General features: G+C 45.7%; 1 protein-coding gene across 1 annotated transcript in view; it reads right to left on the reverse strand.

Annotated features, from left to right (window-relative positions):
• Positions 1–26,352, reverse strand: part of FOXO1 (forkhead box O1) — a 92,666-nt gene that overhangs the window by 4,037 nt on the left and 62,277 nt on the right. The window contains exon 2 of the mRNA XM_082859550.1: positions 179–1,534. Within this exon, the coding sequence (XP_082715676.1) occupies positions 197–1,534 (1,338 nt within the window). The 3' untranslated portion in view covers positions 179–196. The remainder of the gene's footprint in view (positions 1–178; positions 1,535–26,352) is intronic.

Below are 26,352 nucleotides of genomic sequence, written 5' to 3' on the forward strand. Positions count from 1 at the left end.
AGGAAAATTTATAAGCTGCAAAAGGGGTGGAGAATGAATGATAAAAGGTGCCTCTCGGCAAGGGGCGGCCAGCTGCCATCCAAAACTCCCCGACCATGGAAGATACAAGGCAAGGTACTGGGTTCCTCTCTTCTAAGTCCTGTTTTCAGAAGGTCTTTTGATATCGGGGTGCTCTTACCTGCTCACTCGCTCGCTCTCAGCCTGACACCCAGCTGTGTGTCGTCGTCTTGACACTGTGTGGGAAGCTTTGGTTGGGCAACACATTGTCAAAGTTAAAATCCAACGTATCTCCATCCATGAGGTCGTTCCGGATGATGGACTCCATGTCACAGTCCAAGCGCTCGATAAACATGCCGTCCAAGTCACTTGGGAGCTTCTCCTGGTGGAGAATGCCCATCCTGCCGTAGCCGTTGCAGCTGCTCACGGAGGAGTAGCCCCCCAGGGCATTCATCTGCATGGGGTGGGGCAGAGGCACTTGTAAAGCTGTCTTCACTGGGGCCAAGCGGCTCAGACCCGAGGTGTGGGGCATGGTGTTCACCGCGTGGGGCAAGGCACGCCCGTTAACCGCAGACGTCGACTGAGCGTGTCCAGGGTGGCTGTGGGAGCTGGGGTTCATCATTTTGTTATGAGATGCCTGGCTGCCATAGGCTGGCATGACCGAATTAGGGCCCATCAACACATTCTGGCCAAGGACTCGGCTGCTGGGTTGAGCCACCCCAGGATCAACTGGTGTCATAATGTCATTATGGGGAGGAGAGTCGGAAGTAAGTAACTCCTTCAAGAGTCCCGGTGCACAGTTATACTGACTCATGCCTCCGTAACTCGACTTGCTGTCCTGAAGCGTTTGCATAGGCATCTGGGGCAAAGGGCTCATGCTGGACTGGCCGTACGTGTATTTTTGGTAGTTCGGGCTGGGTGAATTCAGACTGGTGTTTGGCGGCGCAAACGAGTAGCATGGTGTCTGCTGCATCATGGTGCCCGGCGAGGACTGGGTTGAAACAGTTAATGACGTTGGTGATGAGAGAAGGTTGAGATTATCCAAAAGGTTTTCCATGTTCTCAGGACTGCTTATCTCAGACAGACTGGGCAGGGTAGAAGCCATCTTTGCGGCAGACGGTGGGTACACCATGGAATGCACATCCCCGTCTCCAAGATCATCCTGTTCGGTCATAATGGGAGAAAGCCTCCCACTAATAGTACTAGCATTCGAGCTAGTTCGAGGGCGAAATGTACTCCAGTTATCAAAGTCATCATTGCTGTGAGAGCCAGGGCTCGCAGGCCACTTAGGAAACTGAGACCCTGGGCTGTCCCCGGCACCCTCCTGGCCAGACTGGAGGGATGCTTTTTTCTTGGCAGCTCGGCCTCGGCTCTTAGCAAATTTACTGTTGTTGTCCATGGAGGCGGCTCTTCTCCTGGGGGATTTCCCACTCTTGCCTCCCTCTGGATTAAGCATCCACCAGGAACTTTTTCCAGTTCCTTCATTCTGCACTCGAATAAACTTGCTGTGTAGGGACAGATTATGACGAATTGAATTCTGTAAAGCAAAACACCACGTTAGAAATACAATACTCCTCCAATGGGAAAACCCGCTATTCGATACAGACACGTATCACATGGAAGACAAGTCAAGTTTTGAAAGAGTTTACGGTATAGATTTCAACCTGTACAGTCACTACGTGAGAGCTCAAATCAGTAAAGGAAAAACAGTATCGTATCTTAAAAACAGTATCTGTGTCTTAATTTAACGACGGGACAAAGTTAAATGAGCATTATTATAAACACCTTCTTTTACATAGCTCTATTTTGCAGGGAAATTACAGGAACTGGTTTTTAAACCACTTGAATTTGCTATGCAAATAGCACTCCACAGCAAAGTGCTATCAAAACCCCTTTCCACTCCATCACGCCTAGAACTACTGCAAATTCTCTTCGGACGGCACATTTGCCACTTACACAAAGTGAGAAGTTTTATATTACGGGGCCCACGTGGTCACGGAAAGGAGAGAAAAGAAGCAGGATATATTCTTAGTCAAGAATTAAAAGCCTGAAAACTAGTAAGACATAGATTCATTTACATCCTTAAAGTCCATTAGGCAGATATAGGTGAATATAAGGACAACTGGGCTGTTGTTGTTTAATTTTAGAAAGTTGAACTGCCAAAAAAAACGAGAGAGAAAGGAAGGAAGGAAGGAAGAAAAGAAAGGAAGAAAGGAAGAAAGGAAGGAAGGAAGGAAGGAAGGAAGGAAGGAAGGAAGGAAGGAAGGAAGGAAGGAAGGAAGGAAGGAAGGAAGGAAGGAAGAAAGAAAGAAAGAAAGAAAGAAAGAAAGAAAGAGAGAGAGAGAGAGAGAGAGAGAAAGAAAGAAAGAAAGAAAGAAAGAAAGAAAGAAAGAAAGAAAGAAAGAAAGAAAGAAAGAAGGAAGGAAGGAAGGAAAGAGAGAGAGAGAGGGAGGGAGGAAGGAAGGAAGAAAGAGGAGAGAAGAGAAGAGAAGAAAGAAAAGAAAAGAAAAGAAAAGAAAAGAAAAGAAAAGAAAAGAAAAGAAAAGAAAAGAAAAAAGAAAAGAAAGTTTAAATTCAAACGTTGTTCACAACCCTCTCCTCCCAGCAATAACCAGTAGCACGCACCACCTAACTCAGCCTCTGACACCCGTCAGAGGTTACACTCTGGCCAAAAAGCCGGTCTGGGAGGGACAGAGTGGTGGAGAGGACAGAGAGCTGATGTCTTTGATCCACTGAGTACGGCTCCACAACTAAATCGCATGCCCCCTAGGACAGTTAGTGAAGAAAATCAACTGTTTTTGGAGCACTTAGGTGGCTCTGCTGCTCACTGGCTATAAACCTTGGGTAACTGCTTGGTCCCCATGTACCTTATAGCCCCTTTGGGGCGGTTCTATGGATTCCACGAGATAAGGTAGGTCAAATGCTCAGTGGTGTGTGCAACATGGTAAGCGGTCACCAAGAAGGTGTTAGATCCCAACTTGGTTGGGGGATGGGGAGGAGGGGCCCAAGGCACCGCCCATTCTGAGCCCATTTCCCCCCTCCTAGTCACTGGGGTGTCGGTAGGAGCTTACGGGTATCACAAGCACAAACCCACCACTCCACTCGGAACACGCTGCAACGGGTGCCAGAGACGGTCGCAAGCTCCAGCAGAAGCCGTGGAGCCAGGCGGTAAACAAGGAAGCCCGAATGCAATTCCCCTACTGGACACACGGCGAGACTGACAGCACCTGGAGAGCCTCTGGGACATGTGGACAAGGAAAGGGGGGCTTCCGAGGAGGAGGGAGCTTCTCTGATAGATTTTTTTGCCCCAGCACAAGACGGGGCACGCAGCAGACTCCGTCATCAGGGCCCTGATCCCAAGTCCAGGGGCGGGGACCTGGGGACCTGGAGCAGGGCTGTGTGTGCTGTGAGCGTGGCCCCCAGACTTCCCTGGCTTCCTCTGCGGACTGAATGCAAGGCTCAGCCGACCGAGCCCCCCGAACCGCTGCGGCCCCCCTCCCTGACCACGGAAGGCTCTGGCTGGATTTGTGGTCGCCCGGGATGCAGCCACGACACCCACACCCTCACGCCGTCGCCGTGGGACGCAGATGCCTGAATGCCAATCACTGCGCCACAACAAAGCCTTGGCACACAGCAGGGTAGGCCGGGACTCAACACAGACTGTGAGTTCACAATTTTCCTCATTAAAAGGAGGCAGAAAACAAAGGGAAAAAATCTCACTTTCTAAAAGGAGATGCAAAAGCCAGAGTGAGGCCGGACAGTCAAGGCTGAGAAATCCACATTTCAAAACGCCCTCTGACCCTCTGTACTACATTCCACCCAAGGATTGCAACACAGCAGCTATGTGATGAGCCCTTCTGCCAGGCCCAGGCGAGTGTGGGTCAGCCCCGGCCCTGAATGGGGACTTCCAGGCTGGACGCTGGGCAGGTGTGTAAGTGGATGGCAGTGAGGGTTTTCTTCTGTGCCAAGATTCTCCTCTTCCTTCTCACCTACAGATCTATCCCCAACTCAAGACCAGCTTTGAGGACTTTGTGGACATACAAGAACCCTCTAAAAGAGGCCCAGCACTGCAATTCCCCAATGTCCTACTTCATCCCCATAAGATTCCCCAAACCCTATGGGAAGGTTTTACTTACGCGCACGCACGCACATACTGTGTGCTCCCAATATTCCATCATGACTATTTTGTTCTTTGAACACAACAGAAACACAGATAAGCGACGATGAAATCTCTGGAGGAAAGGAAGCTTGACTCCTGCCCCTGTCACATTTAGTAACTGATAAAGGGGGGAAGATCTTCCTAGACAGTGGCTTCCTGGCTGTCTGCACTGCCTGGGGGAGGGGGTGGCACAGCTCTATGATTCACATAATTAGATCAGATCATTTGCAACTGCAATTGGGGGAGATTTTTTTTTTTTATCTTATTTTTGCCTGGAAGCCATTCCTTTCTTTTTGTTTTTTGGGGGTTTTTTTGGCTGCGTTGGGTCTTCGTTGCTGCGCACGGGCTTTCTCTAGTTGCGGTGAGCGGGGGCTCCTCTTCATTGCGGTGCACGGGCCTCTCAATGTGGTGGCTTCTCTTGTTGTGGAGCACGGGCTCTAGGTGCGCAGGCTTCAGTAGTTGTGGCTCGTGGGCTCTAGAGTGCAGGCTCAGTAGTTGTGGCACATGGGTTCAGTAGTTGTGGCTCGTGAGCTCTAGAGCGCAGGCTCAGTAGTTGTGGGATGCAGGCTTCAGTAGTTGTGGCACATGGGCTCAGTAGTTGTGGCTCGCGGGCTCTAGAACACAGGCTCAGCAGTTGTGGCACACGGGCTTAGTTGCTCCGCGGCATGTGGGGTCTTCCCGGACCAGGGCTCGAACACGTGTCCCTGGCATTGGCAGGCGGATTCTTAACCACTGCGCCACCAGGGATGTCCCTGGGGGACATTTCTAACAAGACTGCAGAATCTGTCATGATGAAATCTTTAAAAAGTTCAGGAAGCATTCACTAGCTCGGATGGGACATACGCTAACTTACCACTTAGATTTACCAAAAAAAGGGGGGGGGGTGCGGGGAGTGGATGTAGAACAATCCCTTACTTATCAAAACATTATGCTACATATTTTCCTAAGAGGACATTTCAGGTCGCTCTTTGAGCAACAGAGCTGTCTCCTAACTTTGCCAACAATTAAAAATTTTTTTTCCGAACAGGAAAAGGTTTGCTGTGCAGGGCTTGTTACATAAATTCCTGTTTTTCACACAGCCGGCAGGACATTAAAGAAGCTATGATTTCCAATGGGGAATATCGGAGTGGAGGGTGTTGAAGAGGTAAAGCTTGTAAAAATACATGTCGCTATTAATGATGTTATGTCTGCAAATCTCTGCCGGATGCGGTGGACACAGCCGAGGCAGGGAAATTGCGGTTCCCCGTGACCTGTGCGGAGAGCCACACGCGGACAGCAGTGCTCTGAGCTGTTCAGTTCTTCGACCACGAATAAATATCACGTGAGGAGAGAGACAGGGTGAGAGGACAGGAGACTCGTGCACTGCAAACCACATACCTAAATCCTGAGGTTCTGCATGAGACCATCAGAGAAAAAGACCACTCAACAACCTTCCCCTCCACTAGCTGTAGTCTCCACAGTCCAGGCTTGCCACTCGCTGGTGCCCGGCTGGCTCTCCTCTGCACAAGCCCCTCGGCCGCCTGGCCCTTGACTCTCCCTCGCCTTCTGCGTGCCTGGCCACCCCGAGCAGGGCAGCGAGTTCTTGGGAAGCCTGACCCAATGGAAGTCCGTGGATCGTGTTGGGGGAAGGGGCAGCCTGCACCCGATGTGCCCTGGCTTGCTCAACCTGCTCTGCCAGCTGTTTCAAATGCTCGGGTGTTCATTTTGTTCACTCTACAGACCAGATTCCAAGCTTCTTAAAGGGCAAGGGGCTGGAGTGTGTTTTTATCTCCTAATCTCAAAGCCCCTAACAGATGCTCTACACACACGATACATTCAATGAACGTTTGTTGACTGACATCCCAAAAACATCACAGGGAAGATGTAATGCCTTCCACATCTTTTCTCTATCCATTCGTGCACCAATTCATGCCAAGTAACTTTTATTGGGACTGATTTATGCTGGGTGCAGTGAAGGACGTCAGAAGGAATTAGTCACAGAGTCTGCCCTCCGGGTGTTTTATGATCTACCTGGGAAAGGAACAAGTCCACCTAAATGGCCACTCAGGACAAAAAATGATGTACAAAGGACTGTCCAGGAGCCTCGACTTCTTCCTGCCAAAGGTCACCACCATCCCCAACTTCTGTCTCAGCCCAAGTGTCCTTTCCTTCCGGAAGCATTTCCTGAGAAGCCCATCCCAGCCTGCAGCTAACATAGGACCTGATTTACTCACCACAAGCATGACTCTGCTATGTCTGGCTCCCCACTACCCTGTGAGCTGCATGAGCTCGGGGACCTGGGCTGTCCTCTTGTGTGCTATATCCTCACAGCTCCATCACCAAGTAGACACTCAAGTATCTGTTGAATGGATTAATAGGTCCTACATGTACGGGGTTGTCGTGAAGATTAAATGAGATAACAGATGTCCTTACCTCAATCAATAGGCCCGCTGTTATTATTAAGATAATGGCACCTATAAGATAACATGTCTGTGTTTTAGAGACTCACCCATATTACGAACATTGGTCTCGTTTCTTTGTAATTGTACCTTGTACTGTTCCCACTAAGACGAGGCTTTTACATGTTAGTTACTGGGAAAATAGACCAGTTTTGAGGTCGTAGTTAAGATATTTTCTCTCTGCGCTAGACAGTGTCTGCTGTGGGCAGGTGTTAATGAAGGAATTTAGATACTACAGCTGGTCTGTAAACGCACTTGCCGGGCGCGTTCTCAGAATCCTCAAGGTGGCTGCCGAGCCTTGCGTGCGGGCTCCGCGCTCTGAGTTCAGCTGGCGTGTGACGGGGAAGCAGCGGCAGGTGTTAGAGCAGGGCCACTCCCAAGGCCACAGGCTGGTGTGTCTCCTCGGGGGACTGTTGTGACTGAGCTCTGCGGGCCCACCGCCCTCCTGGCTGCAAGAAGCCACGCTCCAAGGCTGGGCCCCAGAGACGCTGAAGACACAGGGCAGGAACTGCCCCTTCCCTGGACGCCCTTAGCCTGGATGTCTAAAACAATAATCAGACAGCCATCGACGTGCAAGAAGAAATCTTTACACTTTTCACCCACTTTCTCCATTCTTTAGCCATTGAATAAAGATTGTCTGTTCCAGCCTCAAAAAAAATTAAGTAAATAAAAATGAGCAAATGCATTATACAATATAAACAATATGCTGGTACAGTATAAATGAATAAATGTACCATCAAAAAGGGTGTGATTTTTACAAAAACGTTTAGAGAGCACTAGTCTATTACAGTAAACTTCCAGTCTACTAGAAGCCCCAACAAAGAAAACCAAGGGAGCAGACAGAACTAGACCTCCGTCAAGTCTAACGAACTCTTTGGTCCCGCAAGGCCAGGGCTGAAGAAATGGCCTGGGGTCCAGCCCTCGGTTTGCTTCCCTCCTCCCCTGCCCTCCTGAATCCCGCCTTCAGACCTGAGCTCCCACCCGGCTCCATCCAGCCCACCCACGAGTGTACGTGGAGACCACCACCTCTCAGCCACCGCTCTACCCATCACTGCTGCACCCTACTTTCTGCTGGGCATTCTAAGACTACTCTGGTCTTTGTGTTTAACCAAGAATAAAACAAAACCAGCAACTTAAGCTGAATACATCCTGCTCAGGATCCCCTGGCCTTCATACTTTACATGTGGATTTTACCTTACAGTTTACAAACGGCTTTCAATAAATACATCATGTCTCGTTCCACCCTTGCGAGAGCCCTATATAAGGCAGGTATTATTGGCCCCATTTTAAAAATAGGAAAACTGAGGCTCAGAAAATGAATCTCATGCAAAATAACTCTGCATACAACACCACTGCCAGCTGGAGAAACCACTTTTTGGCTTCACCATCATGAAGAAGAATCAAAGGAACATACTTAAGACTGAGGTTACATGTATGCATCTTGAGGGAGCGGAAATAATTCTGTCTATAAACACTAGTTTAGAAAACTCGTGTTCTGCCTCAACGGGTAATAAATTTACAAAATATGGTTTGCTTTTAATTCTAATTGGTTACTCTTTGTGGAAGGAAAGCAGAGCAGCTCAAGTGTGAATTTCAAATGTGAGCACCGCCCAGGGAAAGCCTGTGCAAAGGGGCTGTGAGGACCCACGAGGGAAATGGAAAGGCCCTCAGAGGTCCCACAGCCTAGAACTGCCCGTCGCCCTGGGAGAGGGTGGGTGTGAGCTACAGTCACCAAGCCAAACAAAAAGAGCTCCAAACTAAGGCGCTGGAACACGTGACTAAATGAACTTGTTGTTCTAGAAATTCTAGAAATTCTTTCAAAACGCTAGACACACTAGGTTTTTCCAAAAGCATTTTATCTAATTTCTGTGAACTCTGTCAACGTGCGCTATGGTTTCGTAGGCTCCCAGCATGGACTCACCCCCTCCTCCTGCTTCCTCTGTTTTACACATCCCTTCCTGCAGTTCCAAGAATGAAAACAAACTAAGGAGAAAGCAGGAATAATCTCTGTTCAACAGAGTTCCCGTTAGAGGTGCTAATAAAACAACAACTTCGTAAAATAATGCATTTTGCTTGCAAACAGAAGGAAACATGTGACCTTTTGCCCATGCTTCTTTTTTACAGGTGATGTCGAAAGACGTATGTTACCAACCGACAGCATAAAAATTCAACTTGAGAAAGTGCTGCAGTGGAAGATTTGCTGTGAAGAGCTTGATCTACATGCTTACACGCTAGGCCCTGGCATCCAGCTCTTCTGTAAAGCTGATTTCATTTCCCCGAAACCTGTCCTTCTTGCCTGCACATCAGTGACCCCAAAGGCCACTCTCACCCCCAGTCTGTACTAGGACTCAGGCTTCCCTGGGAACCCCTGTGGACAGAGGACTCAAAGCCTCATAAAACTTGTGAGCTGGAAAACCCTGGGAAGGTCACCCGGCCTAACACCCTCATTTTATATTAGGGAAAATAGAGTTCAGAAAGATTAAAATGCAGGTGAAAGGCTTATGGGTGTTCATTTACAAAAAGCAGAATCACATGGGGCTTTAGTCCTAGAAGAACCAGTGTCAAGGACATGCAATGACCCTCCCCCGACCAAACCAATACTCAGCTACAGATTTCTCCAGCGGCTAGACAGACACACATTTGGCTCGAAGCAGCTCTATCTCTGACTCAAATCATTCCAAAGGAAGGAAAAGATGACTACATTAAATCGGCTTCTACTAAAAAAAGCACATCGGAGACTATGCTCTCATGTAAAACAGAACCAGAAAGACACATGTAAGATCTCATGCGAACCTTCGTGTTTTCAGGAGGCAGTGGGGAGGTGGATCCCAAGGTCAGACTGTGGGACCCCTGAGTCAGCTGGTCTCCCCGGGCCCCAGTCTTGATGTCTGTGACACAATACCAATTGTTACTTGGGATCGTTAGGGGCGGAACGGCATCATCTCCATGGAAAGTGCTCAGCGCATCACCTGGCACAAAGTGAGGGAACAGAGGTTGGCTATTTTGTGATGGGAAGTAAAGAGATGTATAAACAGGAATTTTTTAGCCATCATGAATGGTTACAACCTGATTAAAAAACCATTCATCACAAACTTCCTGTTCAACAGGCAGCCAGCCTTCCTGAGGCTGTTTCCATGTCCTCACAACTGAGCTACAAAACCCTTCTTTGACAGAGAAATTGTTCTCGCCCTTTAAGAGGATTTCAAAGGTAAAAGTCTGGATCTTTTGACTCCCGTGTTCCGTCAGCTGTGGGGGCGACCCCTGTCATAACCTGTGTCCACGAGCTTGTTCAAGGAGCGGGACATACACCAGTCGGCCAGTGAAGAGCTGGTATCCAGGAAGGTAATTACGAGAACAACGCTCTTCCGCGTCTCTTCCCACACAGTGGCCACCCACCGCCGCCTGCTTCACGGACGGCAAACCCTGAAAGAGCCCCCAAGGGGTGGGGGGGATTTAGAGCAGACTGCAGGGCAGAGTGCTGGGTAAAGGGGTGGGTTACAAAGTGAACGGGACCGTGGTATCAGGAAACAAGGCGTGCAGACGGACGCACCCCTGGCCTAGAAGGACGGCCAAGGAGGAAACCTTGTGATGGAGAAACAGACGATGCTCCACAGCTCGCCTGGTCTTTAATAAGCTCTCCTGTTGGCCAAAAGCCTCCATATTTCAGGGTAAATTTTCAGCCAACAATCTCAGACATTTAGGACTTAAGAAAAAATCTTCAGGGATGGAAGAGAAGCTTTACTTAATGATATTAAAAGTATCCCAAGCTTTTGCTTCTCAGAAGGTGGTAATTAAAAAAGAAGCACCATGTTTCCCCATGCTGTGTTCCATAGGAAAACCCTGTATCAGAGAAAGCTACATTTTATGAGAGGAAGGGGTAAGTCCTTAATTTTCAGATGTGAAAACCTATACCATTTCATGCCCTGTGTTTTACACACTATCAGAAACCAGGAACTCCGAAAGACAAAACCCAGAACAACCCAGGTGAGGCTGAAACCTTAGATGCAAGCATCTTCCCTTCTGTTCCAGATCATGAGGCATCTATCTGAATCACTGTCCTTGTACAATCTCCGTGAAAGTTGCTACTGTGGAGCCCTGCTTAGTAAAGTCTGGAAAACAGAAACTACCTCCCACGGCTATACACTTGGGCCTGATGTTGCCATATACTAGCCAGAGAGCTCACTCTCAAGTGAATGTCATCAACCCTGGCTAGGAAGGTCCCCGTAATGGATATACAGAGACTAAATTTCACTTAGCTAAAATTCTTTTAAATGCCTTTTTTAATGAAAAGGATGTGTCGGCTACTAAGGATTTCAAAGCGGAGCTTGTTTCTCCTGGGATTTAGTTCCAGTGCGGCAAGCAGGCATCCCTGGCCACCCTTTAACCCAGTCACTCCTTCCCCAGGGAGGCACAGAGACCGGCGGGCACTGCCAAGCCCACAGCAAGGAGCCACCACTCCCCACCCTGCCCATCAGCTGACCTGAAGGAGCCTATCCTTTGCAAAACTTCTTTTTCATTAACTGCCCAGAATACAGACTCTTTTGTGCTCTTGCCTAATGACTGCCTCAGACACAGAAGGCCCCACCAGCACAGAATATTAAGAGGAAACTCATTTGTTGAAGTGATTCTGCCATTTTCCTAATGAAAATCTTTGTCTATTTTACAGGCCATACCGTTTTTCGAATCTTCAGTGGCTTTAGAAACACACCGCTTTACAATGCAATTAACAACCTTATGTATTTGGCTACCGGAATGAGGAAAAACAAAATAAAAGCCAAAAACAAAGAACACGTTAGGATTTACTCTCTTCTGATGAAGAACCTAAATTAGGCATAAAATGAAACAGAGCATATGTCAATAGTTTGATCCATTTTAAAGTTTTCTAAAGAGAACTAAAGTGAATTTTCAAGTATTTTGTCAGAGTTAGCGATGAGCCCGTTAAACCTGTTCGTGTTAAGTAAATGTTTATTCAAGGTTTGCAACCAAACTGCTTACAAGAGCCACAAAAAGCTTTACGAATGTCAAGGCAATAAGGCTGAAACGTGGACAGATTAGAATCTCTAGGATGAGATCCCACCCATAGGACGTACTATCTATAATTGCTTTTTACCCTAAATATGTTCAGTGTCTGGAAAATCTAGGGAAAGATGAATCCACTGAATGCATAAGCTATTTACCAAAAACTGCTACTCATGGTCAACAGAATTAAAAAGTACAAAGTCTCGGTTTATGTGGGGTGTTTTGGAACCCAAATATGATAAACCCAGATTACAACAACAAATTGCAATAAAATATAACACTCTGAATTACACATTATCTGCAATGTACGGTTTTCTTGGTTATACAGAATCTTGAAACCAGCCCTCTTGCCCATCATTCTGGCTAAGGAACCTAATGCAACAATGATTTGTCAAGTACACACTGTTTTAGGGCTACCCCCAAAAAAATTCTTCAGAGTTTGTCCCAAGTCAAATAGTTACAAATATTCACTGACTGACCCAATATTAGCAAAACCATTTGGGCCCATTTACTTCATGATAAAGCAAAGCGCCCCCCACCGTGGGAGACTGGGCCAGCCAGAGCTGTCCCCAAGCGTCCTGCAGATGTCAGGGATCCACCTCAGTGAACAGACCACAGACACAACAGGTCTGCTGCACAACAGCCCTACTCTCCACACCTTCCTTCCAAACAACAAAGGCTCCGTCAGTACCACCGGGACCCACGCCAGTTCAGGGACTCCAAAAGAACCCCCCCAAAATGTTTCAGAAATGCAGCTTTATTCGGTTACCTAAAAGCCTACATATACATGTCTCTCAAGGCCTTTCAGAATGTGTCCACCTTAAAACCACACCTCCTCACCAGCACAGCCCCTGTCCTGCACACGGGGCCTGCACCTAACTTCTCAAGCAGTATTTGTCCACGGTGCTGTCACGACAACATGGTGCTGTGCTTGTTTGTCACCCATGCTATGAACAGCACTTTCACCTCTGAAAACTGCATCAACTGAACAAGGAAGGAGCCTGAGAACGTCCCCCTCACTCCTGCATAGTCACTGACGCTCCACCAGAAGTAACACATTTATAAAGTGATGCCCACAGGACCTGCAGCCTAAATCAGGTCTCAGGTCAAGCAAGATTAAGGCCAGCTCTGGGAGAATGTGCTTTGCCACGATCACTCCAGGGCTCAGGGGATGCTGGAAGGCTCCAAACTGAGTTTGCCCTGGAACCAGATTTAGACGACCTGGGGACATCTACTATGACTCCTGTGGGTTCCATTATTTTTGAGCTTAGCCCCAGGGTTAGGCTGGTCCACATTCCAGAGCGAGGAGAGGAAGAAAGCCAAGTAGGACAAAAAGGATCCTCAAATCACCTGAGGATCCCCAACTAAGCGATCAGCAAACCGCCCCATCTGGAAAGTTTTCCTTGTATTAAACTTTTTACTCTAATGCTGCAGTTTGAACCCATAACCTCTTTAGAAATATGAACAGCATTGTCAATGCACCGGCTACACACAACACACATTCATTGTTCTGGGTTGAGAAAACAGTGAGAGAGTTTTGTTAAGCTCTATTTTAAATACTAGAGGGAAACTAACAAAGAAAGAATGAATAAAAAACTGTATGAACCATTTCTTAGGATGATTCAAACCCATGGAGAATTAGAACTTCTCACCTGAGCCCACAGTCTGTGATGGTACACGTTAAACTCCTCTTTGCAACTTCACTGCTCACTGTTTTCAGTTTTGTCACTTTGAATTTTGTCCAAAATGGAACTGTGCATAGCAACCATTGTGGCTGGAATCTTGCACATGCTACAAATGTTTTGTATCTCTTCCGAGCTACTGCATTCAAGGATACTCTGAACCACTGCTACAGCTTCCACCACAATATATTAGTATATACATTTGGGGTGCCTTTTCTCCACTTTCTTAAAATGATGCATTTGCCCAAATGGTTCAGTATTAAGGGTCTTCCCAGAAGAGTAAGGGCTTATTTAGATGACGCCCTGTGCCTCACCACCATATAACCCAAAGGAGCACGGTGAAAGCTAAGTGAGAGTGCGTTTGGAAACCACACAGCATATTAAAAATGTGAAAGACAATAACAATTTCAATTTCTAGAAATCCTTGATATTCTAAAACAAAAGCAGGATTTTCTGGAAGAAGTTGTTAACCCTATTACCACAGATACTCAAACAACTACGAGCAGTGAGGTCAGTCTAATTTCAACTCCTCTCGCTTTGTTCTAAACAACAGGTAGTCTCTTCGGTATTAATTTATTTTCTTTCTGTTTTATTACTCGGAAAAGTAACTGAGACAAATTCTGACAACCTAAATAAGGTTGTAAGGAGTATTCAGAATTGTTAGTGGGTGAACAAAGTTTCAAACAATCGTTCTTCACTACAACTCTACCCCCAAAGGTAAGAAGTTTTACATTTTAACCATTTTTAAAGTCCATGATACAACTCTATCAAACAACTGATGAAGACAAGACACCAATATATTGTATAACTGTTTTAATCCTCAAAGTAACTATAAATTAAACTGGAGTAGCATGCAATTTTAGAACAAAATATTTTCTTTTGAAGAGTCTTCAAGGCTGGGTTATTTAGTTTTTTGTTTATTTAAATTATAAAGACACGCGACTGTTCCAAAAGGACCCCAGGGTCAGTCAGGGCTGGAGCAGAACATGTCCCATCAGCACTGCCCCAGCCAGCACCAGAGCACTGTTCTGTTCTTGGGGGATGGAGGGGGGTGGAGGTACCAAGAATCTTGAGTCAGTCATTTTTATTGGGAATACAAACAGAAGATAAACTTTCACCCTAATTTTTATCATGGAAAACTCCATCCAAAAGTAATCAAGAAATCAAGCAAAGCTTAGCTGAAATGGGTCTAACGTAAACTATTTAAATCCAGACAATCTCAGAAATTAATTTATTTCCATTCACGTTTCAATAACATAAATCAGGGTCTTTTAATGGAAAGCAATCAATGTCATTTTCATTCAACAGGTACTTATTGGGCCCCTACTGTATATTGGTACTGTTGAAACAACTAGGTAACCTGAGGCTCTTTTCCTGCCTCCCAGGGTCATATACAGATGGCTGACAACACGAAAATGAAAGGTGGCACATGCTCAAAACAAGAAAGGAAAGACCCTAACCTAGAATTGAGGAAAGGCAAGATTCAGATCGCTGGATAAAAGGGAATTGTCGACGTGAGTGCAGAACACGAATAAAAGGTGATGGGTACACTACATAACGTGTTCTAAAACCCGAGGGCCCTGGATTCAAACCCAAACCTGAGTAATCCTGGGCAAGTGACTTACAATCTAACAGTACTTACCTTACTGAACCACAGTACTGAGTGCTCAGTGTGTACAAAGTGACCAACAAATATTAGTATCAGTACATGCAAAAAAGTTTGTTAAAAGCACTAACAAGACGTGTCTGGAGAAGAAAGAAGGGGTAAGAGTGGCTGGATTTGAGTTCAGACGCAGAAAGAGGGGAAAATAAGGTGGGAGGGGACTTTTAAAAATGAGCTAGGAGCTTGTATTTTATCCGACACGCAACACTCAGGAGAGCGAGAAAAGATCAGAATAAAGTTACGACGTGGAACCTAGAGGAAAGGGCCAACCTGTCTTCCCACGAGACAGCAGGGAAGAATGGAGAGACTGTGTCCTGCTCGGAAAGCAGATATTTTTGATTATCCAAAAATTTAAGTATGTGCGATGTCTGTGTTTTCATGTGCATATAAATGTTTGTTGATAAGCAAAAGCACCTCGGGGAGGTGCTGTCTTCAGTATGGTTCTTCCCCACCCTGAAAGGTGCCCTTTGTTCAAATCACTCCCCCAACAGGAGGCTGCCACAGCTTGTGTGGAGAGGCGGATGACAAGGGTCACCTTGAGGATCTCGCTGAAAATGATGGGGTTTTATATTAAAGCTGCTGCCGGGCTTTTGTCTCATGATTCAAATGCTACTTGGTTGTTTTGAAACTCGTGGTATAATATCTGATTTTTTCATAGTCAGAGGAGGGCAGGAGACTGGGACCAGGACCATTTGTTTTGAAAACAAATTCTAAAATTCGTAAAGTCTGCTGTGTTTTCATACTTTTATCCATCGTTCACAACATTTGGCATACAAATCCCGTTCTTACTTTTAGAAAGGTTTATTTTTGTTTCTTGAGGTCATTGTCTAGGCTCAACCATAACATCTTTCAGGTTGTTTTGAAAGGCTAAAGGGAAATTAAAGGAAATAATGCCCTACAATGTAACCATGGACTGTTCCACATAAACAAGGATAAAGCTACAACAAATCACTCAGTTATTCAGTACCTTAGTAGATGCATATGAGATCCAGGGCCGAGACTGGCCCATGGCTGGACAGCAGTGGTATGAGGATAAACTGAGATGGCATTTTCTCCCCAGTAACCACCCACACACACAACACTCCCTCCAACCACATACACACTTCCATCATCCTGAAAGGCACCACACACGCACACACACAGGAAAGAGGTCTAAATCTTGGGAACTTAATTTTTAACAGCTGACTATCCCATCAGAATTTGATTATAAAAGCATGACTGTGGGTGTAAACCCTACCCTCAGCAGATCCCATCGACCTTTCCTCTTCCACAGCCCAGGAGCCCTGGCCTCTATCTGCTTCCTTTCCTTTCTGCCCCCAAAATAAGTTAGTGCCGTGCAATTTACAACCAGATTTAAGAGTCACAAAGTTACCAGCAAACAAACAATAGCAGGCAGTTCAAACATTTTGTAAAAGGAAGATCTCACAGTCCAATACTTGGTCTGATCACTTTTCTGGAGAAGCGCTGAGGAACACTTGCTGAGAGAAACACCACACCACAGGTTATTAACCTCCCATCCTTTCACAGCGCTTTCTCCCAACCACTGCTCCTACTAGGATCCTTCTGTTCTCCCCACCAAAGCAAACAAAACCACACAAAAGCAGTTCCCTTAATTCAGAGTTTGTATCTTCTGGATAGAAAACACTTTATGTGAACTTTTCATGTACACTCAACTCCTGGAAAAGCTTAGCTTAGGTATGGAAGGAAGGGAGGGAGGAGAATAGAGAAGAGAAGAGAAGAGAAGAGAAGAGAAGAGAAGAGAAGAGAACATCAAGTGCAATGCCCAAGATCAGTTCTGAGAAGCTGCATTTGCTTCCTTAGTTTGAGGTTTCAATGCAAAATAATAAATCATTTCTGCCTGGCTGGAACAATTCACCTCCAAATAAAAGAGTTTTGTTAAGAGGTTCTGCTTCCCCCAAAGCAGAGGGCTGACTGATGAGAGGCATGCAGAACCTGCCCCGCTACCGTAATCAAGCAATCTAATGAGAGCAACAAAAGCAGCAAAGCTGAATATTAAATATTAAACGCGAGCTGGGGGGAGGGGTGTTGACACAGACGGCCTCACTCGGGGAATGTGCCTGGTCCAACACCTGCCAAGAGGAAGCAGTGTGCTGTTCTGGGTCCAAATTTCTTAAGTCCATCCTTGCCAAACAGTGCAGCTGTCACTCAGGCTATAGTTCATGAATCTTTACCTAACAACTCTGACAACCGTTCCTAGAATGCTGATCCTGTTGACTGAGAACCTTCCTGCGTCCCGGTTAAAATCCTACTCCACAAAGGTCCTGCTGAACTGCCGACAATGACATGATGACAGGATTCCCCATGGCCAGCCTCCCACCCCCCCGCCCCAGGGTAGTCTCTATCTCCAACCACTGCCCATGTGGATTCGCCCTCCAGGTCGCCAAAGGTTAGATTTTCCTCTAACCACTGAGGGCTCCTGGAGCACCTCCAAAGTAAATCCAGGACAAGGCGGTACATTATGGCCAAGGAGAGCATCTCCAACATGCACTCCAAAGAATAACGGCTCCCCCTAGGGTGAAAGGAGTTCACTGAGGAAGTATGTTCGGGATATCTGGCCACACCGACTCAAACAGGACTCCCAACTGCAGGATTCTTGGAGCCTCTAATACACTAACTTCATGTTAATGTACAAAAGCAAAGCAAAGCAAAACACAACGCCCTTCACGAACTTAAGATGTTTCGTTCTGTTCTGTGGGTGTGATCCCATGCACCCACCACGTCTCTGACACTTCCTCACAGCCCATACCGTGGAACCAACGTTTAGCAGCACACACTTTGGGAAATGCTGGTCTAATGGCAAGACAGTGGTCAAGAGAGTGAAGACCTAGGTCTGGCTCTATCTTTGTATGTATGACTTTGGACAAATTTTATATCCTGTGTATCTCTGCTTTCTTGCCTATAGAGTGGGAAAAATAACGCTTGTCCTAACTCCGCAGAGGAGTTGTAATGGATACAACCTCTTCAAAAAGCATAAATAGAGTACTGTGCCCTTGTGAGATTTCATGATTACGCCCAGGGTAGAAGGGCAGGCTACCTGAAAGCTGCAGAGCTATCCACACTTCCTACCAAAGAACACACCTGTCCCAGGTACCCTGGAAAGCCCAGGCGCTCTGTGAACCATGAACCATGCCCTCTCACTCTCTGAAGGACGAAGGAGACGCAGACTCTCCAAGCAGGTCAGTTTACTCAGGACGAAGCAGGTCCCGCACAGGCCTCTCGCCCGAGATCTCACAGTAAGAGCCAACATCAGTATCTTCAAAAATACACAAGGCAGAGTTACCAGGGGAGAAGAATGGGCCTACTCTAATTTCATTTCCAAATCTCTCCCACCTCCCTTAATGCTTTTGTGAGAGGAAGGAAGGCAAGCAAGGTACAGGAGGAAGAAGAAAAGGGGAGGAGAGAAGGTAGGAGAAGAGTGTGGTAGGTTGATTTGCTCAGACAGTGGAATGAAAAAACTGACTATGATTCCGGAGACAGCTCCCAGGTCAGGAAAATACTCCAGCTCTGGCCGTGACACCACACACTGTAAGAGCTGTGATGTGAGCAGGGAGACAGTTTTCTAGGGTCATGGAAACAGAGCCTGGAGGAGAGGAACCTGCACACAGGCGCTCCTCATTAGTACAACGTGTAGCAGAACTACTGTAGAACCAGATTGGGGAAAAACAGCAGCTAGGACTGGAAAGTTTACTTATAGACAACATTTGACAATGAATGTCAATTGTCACATCCCCGAAACCTCTAGTGCATGCTATCTGTCGCTAACATAAACGGTGACCTTTATTACCAGTTACATGGGATCTATATGGTCAATCATTTCTTTTACAAGACAACCTCAGTGAATAATAACGATGATGTCTCTCGGTGGTGAAGGTAATGGGGATTTTTAATTTCTAGTTGTACGTTGCCCTTTTTGCTGTTGTTAAAAGAAAGAGCACGTATAACTTTTAAGATCAGAATAAAGCTACTTCCTTGGCGGGGGGACCCAAAAAGGAAAAAAAAATGATGCCTGTTCCTCTTTCATGTGTTCATTCAAAAAACTGATTTCCTACCAAGTGCCAGGACCTGTATCATATAATACACACACACACACACACACACACACACACACATATTTACATAATCAAATAAGATGAAGTTCACAAACTACATCCCGATTTTTTATTTTTTCAGGAAATAGCTCCTTCCTTAATCAGAAGTAGAAAAAACAATAGTTTTATGATAGTTTTACACAAAACCAGTAGAACAGGGTAGCTGAGGACCATGAGCCTGTTGTCGGACAAGCCTGGAGGCTAACCCAGTCCTGGCACTTAGCGAACGTGACCGTGGCTGAGGCACTTCAACTCCCCACGCTTTAACTGCCTCATCTGCAAAATGGGGACAACAGTTGCCACTTTAAAGAGTCTTTATAAGGATTAAAATGAGATAATCACACAAAGCACTTAGGAACACAAAATGTCAAGCAAACGTCTAGCCTCTGACTAAAGGCAAAGCAAACCTCATGTCGCCGCCCTGCACAGATTCAAAGAGAACCAAGTGCTGGTACCTTTTTTAGGCAAAACACATCCCTGGACACTGGGTCTTAATGTTTATCCAACCATTATTAGCAGTAGCAACAAAAGATGCTGCCACTTGAAAATGAAAGTCATCCAGGGCACGATCAAACAAAATAATTTCAGCCAGGAGCTCAAAGACACACCAGTTCAAGACCGCGTCCAAAGCACTTCTGAGCCCTCATCTACACACAGACGTACAAGGGTGATGCAGTTACGGAGAGATGGGCACCAACATTTTAAAACCCAGCAGGAGGGGGTGTCGGAAGAAATAAGAAAAACATACAGAATAAAATCAAATGCTTGGGCACGTCTTTGGAGAATACAGAAGGGAATTCGGGTTTTTCCAGGGCATAAAAAGGTGTCTGGAGTGGACAGAGCACCACTGAAAATCTCAGCTGTGTTTTGTGACTCCTTCCCTCATTGTGGATAAACCCTGAAGAGAAACCGCTTAAAGGCAAAAAAGGTGAACAAAGTGTGAACAAAGTGTGAACAAAGGTGAACAAAGAGTGCAACAGCCTTCACACTTTACTGAAACACATGCCTTCACCTTTGAAAGACAATCATGAGAACTTGCGGAGGGCTGTCTTCATACAGTAGTACAAATTGTGTTTAAATTGGGAAACCAGCTGTTCCTTGATCAGTCATCCTTTTATCATCAACAGAACTTTAATTAGCCCCCATCTGCTTCCTGTTTTATGCCACAAATCTTAACTTTCACCTGTCTGGAACCAAACTGCAATAACTACACCCATAGTAAATAAAAACAATGAACTTCTCATACAACGTGCAATTAATTCTTGTTAAGTTGATACTGGGCTATTCAAAACAGTGCCTGATTCAAATTAACGATTTTCCCATAAATGACAAAGTTCTATACTAAAAATTCGACAGAAACTCTCTCCCACCCACATCTTCTTGCATTTTTTCCATTAAGAAGGTTTTCAAGCTGTCTGGCTTCAATTTCCTGACTTTACGGTTAAGTATGGGGCCACATCAGGTCATGTAATAACAATGGTTAAAACTCAAAAACACCATGCTGACTTTAAAACAGTCGCAGAATGATACCTGCACTGACAACACTCATATAAATGTGAAGGGGCGGGGGGTGACTATATAGGACTTATGGACCCGCCTGTATCAGCCCAGCTGGGGAGGTGGGGCAGGCTTCTCTAAGCAAAGGAGCCCCCAGCAGCCCACCTCTGAATCAGCGACTGCCTCTGGGGAGACAGGAAGGCTTCAAGCAAGATGGGTGACAATCGTTCAAACCGTGTGGTAGCATGTGCGCACCAACTGCACTAGCCTCTGTGCACTTCTAGGTGTTGGGACTATTTCATAAAGCTGTAAGAGAAAGACAAGGGGGGGCAGGGCAGCAGCCAAGAGGGAAGGAGAATCAGCGCCCTAGACCTTCTGACCCCCACCCAGGCGCATGCCCACCTGAGAACTGGGGCAACACTGCACACAGCTTGGAAAAGCTCCCCCAAGTTGTCATGCCGCACCCCCAAGCTCATCCTTCGGGAAGGCTGAGTAGCAGTCCACACGCCTCGAGGGCAGGGACGCCACACTCACTCATCCCGAAACTGCCAGCGCTCACCTACCTAGTCAGGACCTGAGACATGAATATTCCTTGAGTGAGTCAATAGCTATCAGAAGAGGGTTTCTCGCGCTGCTATCTCGTAGCCCAATAACCAAGCACACCCGGTCAATTTCCCTTTCCTGAAGGAGTCTGAAGAGATGGGTGGTTACCACTCCGGACTAATGATCGGCATCTTCTAGGAAGTGTGGTGAAAACTGAAACCCTAAAGCCCTTGGCTCGGAGGCTGGGATTCACAGCACATACGGAGTGTGGCCCAGGGTTCTATATTTTAAAAAGTCATAATACTGAGGGTCACCAGGTTTGGGAACACCTGGACTAGCTTCACATCCAACATTCCTTTCAGTTCTAATATTCTAAGAAAATAACTCAACTGTCTTATTCCATATTGAGTCTGACTCAACAGGAGGAGAGTGAAGTCCCAGAATATTCTTAACAAGTTATCTCATCTGACAGGTAAGTCTGAGAAACACTGTTAGTGGTACTTGGATGGGTCACTAACACCAAATAATATAAGGCAACTTGTTAGTATGATGTTATTTAACAAGTAGTTAAGAAAGGCTGTTTAAAAATATAATTATACGGTTATGGATAAAAGCCAGTTTGTTCTGAGATCAAACTTTAAACCATCATTGTTTTTCAGAAAGAAAAACAGAAGCATCGTTAGGGAATGAGGACGTGTCAGCCTCACCTTTCAATTTCCTGGAATTCTCCTCCCCCGCTTTCCTCTTTAATATATAGTATTTCCTTTGGACACACACACAGCCAACTTCACAATGAAGTCTTTACAAGATCACTGCTCCAGATACCAACAGGCCAGCCAGGGACTCAGTGGGAGGAACACTATTGCAGCTTGACTGCACGCGCTCCCACTGCTCCTGCTTTGGCCAAGAAAGGATAATCATTTCTTATCAAACATTGATATCACCTAAAATTCCTTTACATTTCTGACAAGCCATCTGACTCCAGGGTGGAGGGAGACTTCACATCTGCTCTGGAAATTAACAGTGGAAAGTACTTTCATGGGATCAAAGGTTCTGAACACAGCTGACCATAGGTCAGGTGAGCCTGACCCAGGTTAATGCAGAAGGAAAGGAGAGTGAAACCCCATCCAGCAAAGTGGATCCAGGCAGCCGCCAGTTTTCAAGGGTCAGAAGCAGAATCTAAATGACAAAGATGTCCAGAAAAGTACAAAATTATCCTGGCTAGTATGTCACATAAGGGCTCACGTGGCATCAGACATCTTTGAGGGTGTTTAACTTAGTACATAATTTTAACAAGACCATGTTTGAGACAAGACCAATCCAAAAAGGGGCTACTTCCTTCAGTGTGTGGCCAAGGGAAGTGTGAAGCCCCTCCTTCCGTTCCATGACTGAAGGCCAGTCTTCCATACATGGAGGCATCCACTTCTCCCCTAACGCCAAGGTTACTGTGACATGAAGCTCTTTTAAGAATAAATGTGGGAAAGAACCTCATGCTGAAAACTCTGGACCACAATCCATAAAGCAGTGAAATCAATCTAGAGGGTTGAGGCCAGCATTCTTTTTTATTAACAAAATAGAAAGCTTTTCTATTTTGTAAAACTCTTGTATCACGTTTGTGCACGTGTACACTGAGTCATACTGGAAAATGGATTTCTTACTATGCATCAGGCTGGGGACAAAAATGAGAAAGCCACAGAAACAGAAAGAAATGTATTACTTCCTAGAGGACACGCTTTCCCTCTCTAGGAAAGGCCTAACGACAAAGCCCAATGACACGGAGCACAACTCCATCCCCAGGGTTTCCGGAGATACCCCAAAACCTTCAGGGAGTGCCCACTCTGTGCAGGCAACAGGGGGCCTTCTTCTCAGCGTCCTGTGAGGCAGATGTGACTCACCATCTGGGACAGGGAAGAATACAGGCTGGGAAAGGGTTGTGTACTCTCATGTTGGGCAGTTTTTTTTTTAACCAGGTAACTTCTGGCCAAGTTACTTTCTCGTCAAGAGAAGAAACGTGGTATGCTAAACCTTCACATTTTAGAAGTGTGATTTTAAAGAACTATTACTTAAGTCTCCATCTTTCCTTTGGGTGGGTGCAGAGTCAGCACAACGAAACCATGGCTCGGGCAAGTGAGAAAAATGAATTTAGATTATGTTTACAAGCCAAGGAAAGGAGAAAAGAAGACACGTTGAACAAATCCTCTACTGGAAACATTGCTAAAGTGTTTTTAAACTGAAGATTATACCACCACTTAAGATATTTTTTCTCTACTATTTTGCCCAGCATATTACAAAACTGCATCTAGGACTGAAATAGCAGATTGCCTCAAGAGCAAATGACAATATTTGTACCAGAAATGTTGGCAACCAGCAGCACAGATGGGTTTCTGCACAGCAATCTTCAAAATGGGGCTCCAAGAATAACTCCACCTACTGCACCAATGCTAAATTGCTGAATCCAAAGTCAGAAGGGCTCATTACTGCATATTTTCCCCACCTCCTCCTTCCCAAGTGCACGTGTACCTGCCTGACCTCCTCTGCCTGGGAAGCAGGGCTCAGAACAAAGAAGAAAAAGAGAGAGAGAGAGCAGACTAGAGTGAAAAGGTCCCCAGGCATCAACTGGTAGCCAATGGTCAATTATCCACAAGAGGCAGGAACACAGAAACAATGGAAAAGTCCAGATAAGCCCAACAGTTATTTACATGAGTAGTTTTCATCTTCCCCTTCAAATACAAATTTTAAAGTATTTATCCAAATTTCATCTCCTCTCCAAGGCTGGTACGTACCTTGGTCATTTTTGTTAAAAGAAAGACTCGAGAACTGAGGGGAAAAACTTGTACTAACCGTAGGAATTACTCTCCTGCACGTACAGCACAGCTCAAATCTCCTTCAAGAACTTGAAGAAAACAGCCACCTTTAAACAAAGGAGTTGGCACCTCCACGGCTGCTCTCACCACCGCCTGCCAACTACAACGTGCTGTTCTCCCTCCGTTCCTCTGCAATTTCTACCAAATGGTCTGGAAAAGCAAATTAAACAGAAGTCTTCGCTTAAGGAGACATTAATTATGAAACCCATCCAATTAAAGTGCTGTCTCTGGCATTCACAGTATCCTTTCCCCGTCTTTGAAAATGGCCAGGGGGTTGGCAGTGGAAATGGGTCTTTGCCTCTGTGCTATGTAGGCTGACCTCCAAGCAAACCATAGGGTCCTCCATACAAAAGAGAACAAACATACAAACTTTTTCAGGTTAGGACAGTGCTTTTCAAATTATATAATGCAGAGTACAGAATACTGCATCGTGTTCCACACCCCCACACGTCCTAAGGTACAGGTGGTGTAGGAGGCCTGGAATCTCACAAATTAAACTCAATTAACAAAAGGTTAGGAGTTCAGGCAAACCGAAGTCTACATTTAAATAATTGTTAATTTCATCCTAAAGAAACCAAGAGTGGAGGATTAAGGGAGTGCTACATCTCCCACCTTTCCTCCCCGAATGACTTGTGTGTTCCCAAGACAGGCTCTGGTGGTAATTCCCTGAACTGTACTTCTCAGCATGAAGGTCAGATGTATCTGGAGAAAGGACCTCTACTTTCATTATCACATCTTGATTCAGCTGAAGCTGGATAAGCCAAGTGATGCCATGAGTGAAACAAAGTTGTCTGCCTTCCTTTTCATTTTCCACTGAGTCATCTACAATCCTAGTGAAAAAGAGGGTGTTAATCGCCGCTAGCAGGAGCAAGCAATGTTCACAGAATCCCAAAGTCCAGAAAAAAACACTTCTAAGCTTTGGTATATACCTCTATCCTTATATTTGAGTGAGTGTATCAGGTTTGGAGGGGAATTTATTCCAAGCAGAAAGCCACCTAAAGAAGCCCCCCGCTAAAAAGGAGTCGGGAAGCAATATGCTCGTTTCCCCATTATCCATCGAACCTCCTTACTGGTAGAAGGCACTAGCCTCATTAGAGCAGTCCTCAACCAAACCTTCTCTAGAGAATTCAGACTAAGCAACGAAGGAGCCTTCCTTGGTACAATAAAGGGCAGGTCCTTCACAGTCAACAAGACAGGGATTTAGAAATGACGCTGATGCCAGCAGCCCAAAGGACCGTCAGTCAGGGTAGATCATCACGAAATGACGCCAAGAGTATCCGACACTAAAAGAACCCTGAAACAGTCCCATCTATTCTCATTAATTCTAAACAAGAAGAGACTGGCATGAAATTTACATTTTCTTCCCAATCAAGACCTTCCTCACCAACAACATGGAATTTAAAAAAAAAAAATCACGTAAGCACAGTCAGTATTATTTTTAGAAACAACTTTCATTTCCATTTCAATTTACTTAAAATTCAAAACTTGCTAATAATAGAAAGTATTTCAGTTGTCACTAAAACCGGAAGTTGCTGCAAAATAAAATATGGTATTTCAGAGTCAAACTCAAGAATCCGTGTTGTAAAATATTTGGTCTTTGTTACTCCCTCAGCATTCAATTTGTAAAAAGGAAACATGTTCTAGTCTGGTTAATTAACCAGTAACATAAGTCAAATAATGAACGCTGCTGCTTCCTAAGTAAATCAGAATAGATTAACAGAATCCTTTGAGTTTATTCCGTTTCAGAACACATTTCAAAGCCATCACGGCGACTCTGCCTGGAAGTTAAGAAGGAAGGCATGTGCTTCTGTATGTCAGCAGCAGAGGTGCTCAGGAGTGCCACCGTTCCCGGGTGCTCAGAACAGCGCGGCTGTTCGGATTTGGCAGGAAGAGCCGCCAGACTTCTGGGGCTGATCACCAGGGCATGACTGGACAAGAGCAGAAGCAGCAGGTGTCTGAGGGGTGCCTGGAAACAACAAGGTGAAGACGCAGAGACCAGGAACTTGGAGAGTGACAGAGGTCTTACTCTCTGCCATAATCTGCAAGTCAAGAAGTTTTAGCAAGAGTCTGCAATCTGGTCCTGTGGCAGCCTTCCTATCCCTACTGCTCGTGGCCCCTGCCCAACTCTTCCCAGTAACAGTGGTGTTATTTTACAAGCCTACAGCAAGTCTGAAAATGTAACAGATTCGAAAGCCATCACTTGTCCCAGAATGACTACTCAAGAACAGTGTCAGAGAAGAGGCTCTCTCGGATAAAGAGAAAACCTGTTTTCACAAAACAAGGGATTGGATTAGACTAGTAACATCTAATAACATCTAAGCCAAAGGATGCAAACAAAACACTATGAGAGGAATTTACACCAGAGCATAAATGCCACAAAT

Source organism: Leucopleurus acutus, assembly GCF_964270905.1.
Source record: "Leucopleurus acutus genome assembly, chromosome: 18".
In the NCBI taxonomy this organism is placed as follows: domain Eukaryota; kingdom Metazoa; phylum Chordata; class Mammalia; order Artiodactyla; family Delphinidae; genus Leucopleurus; species Leucopleurus acutus.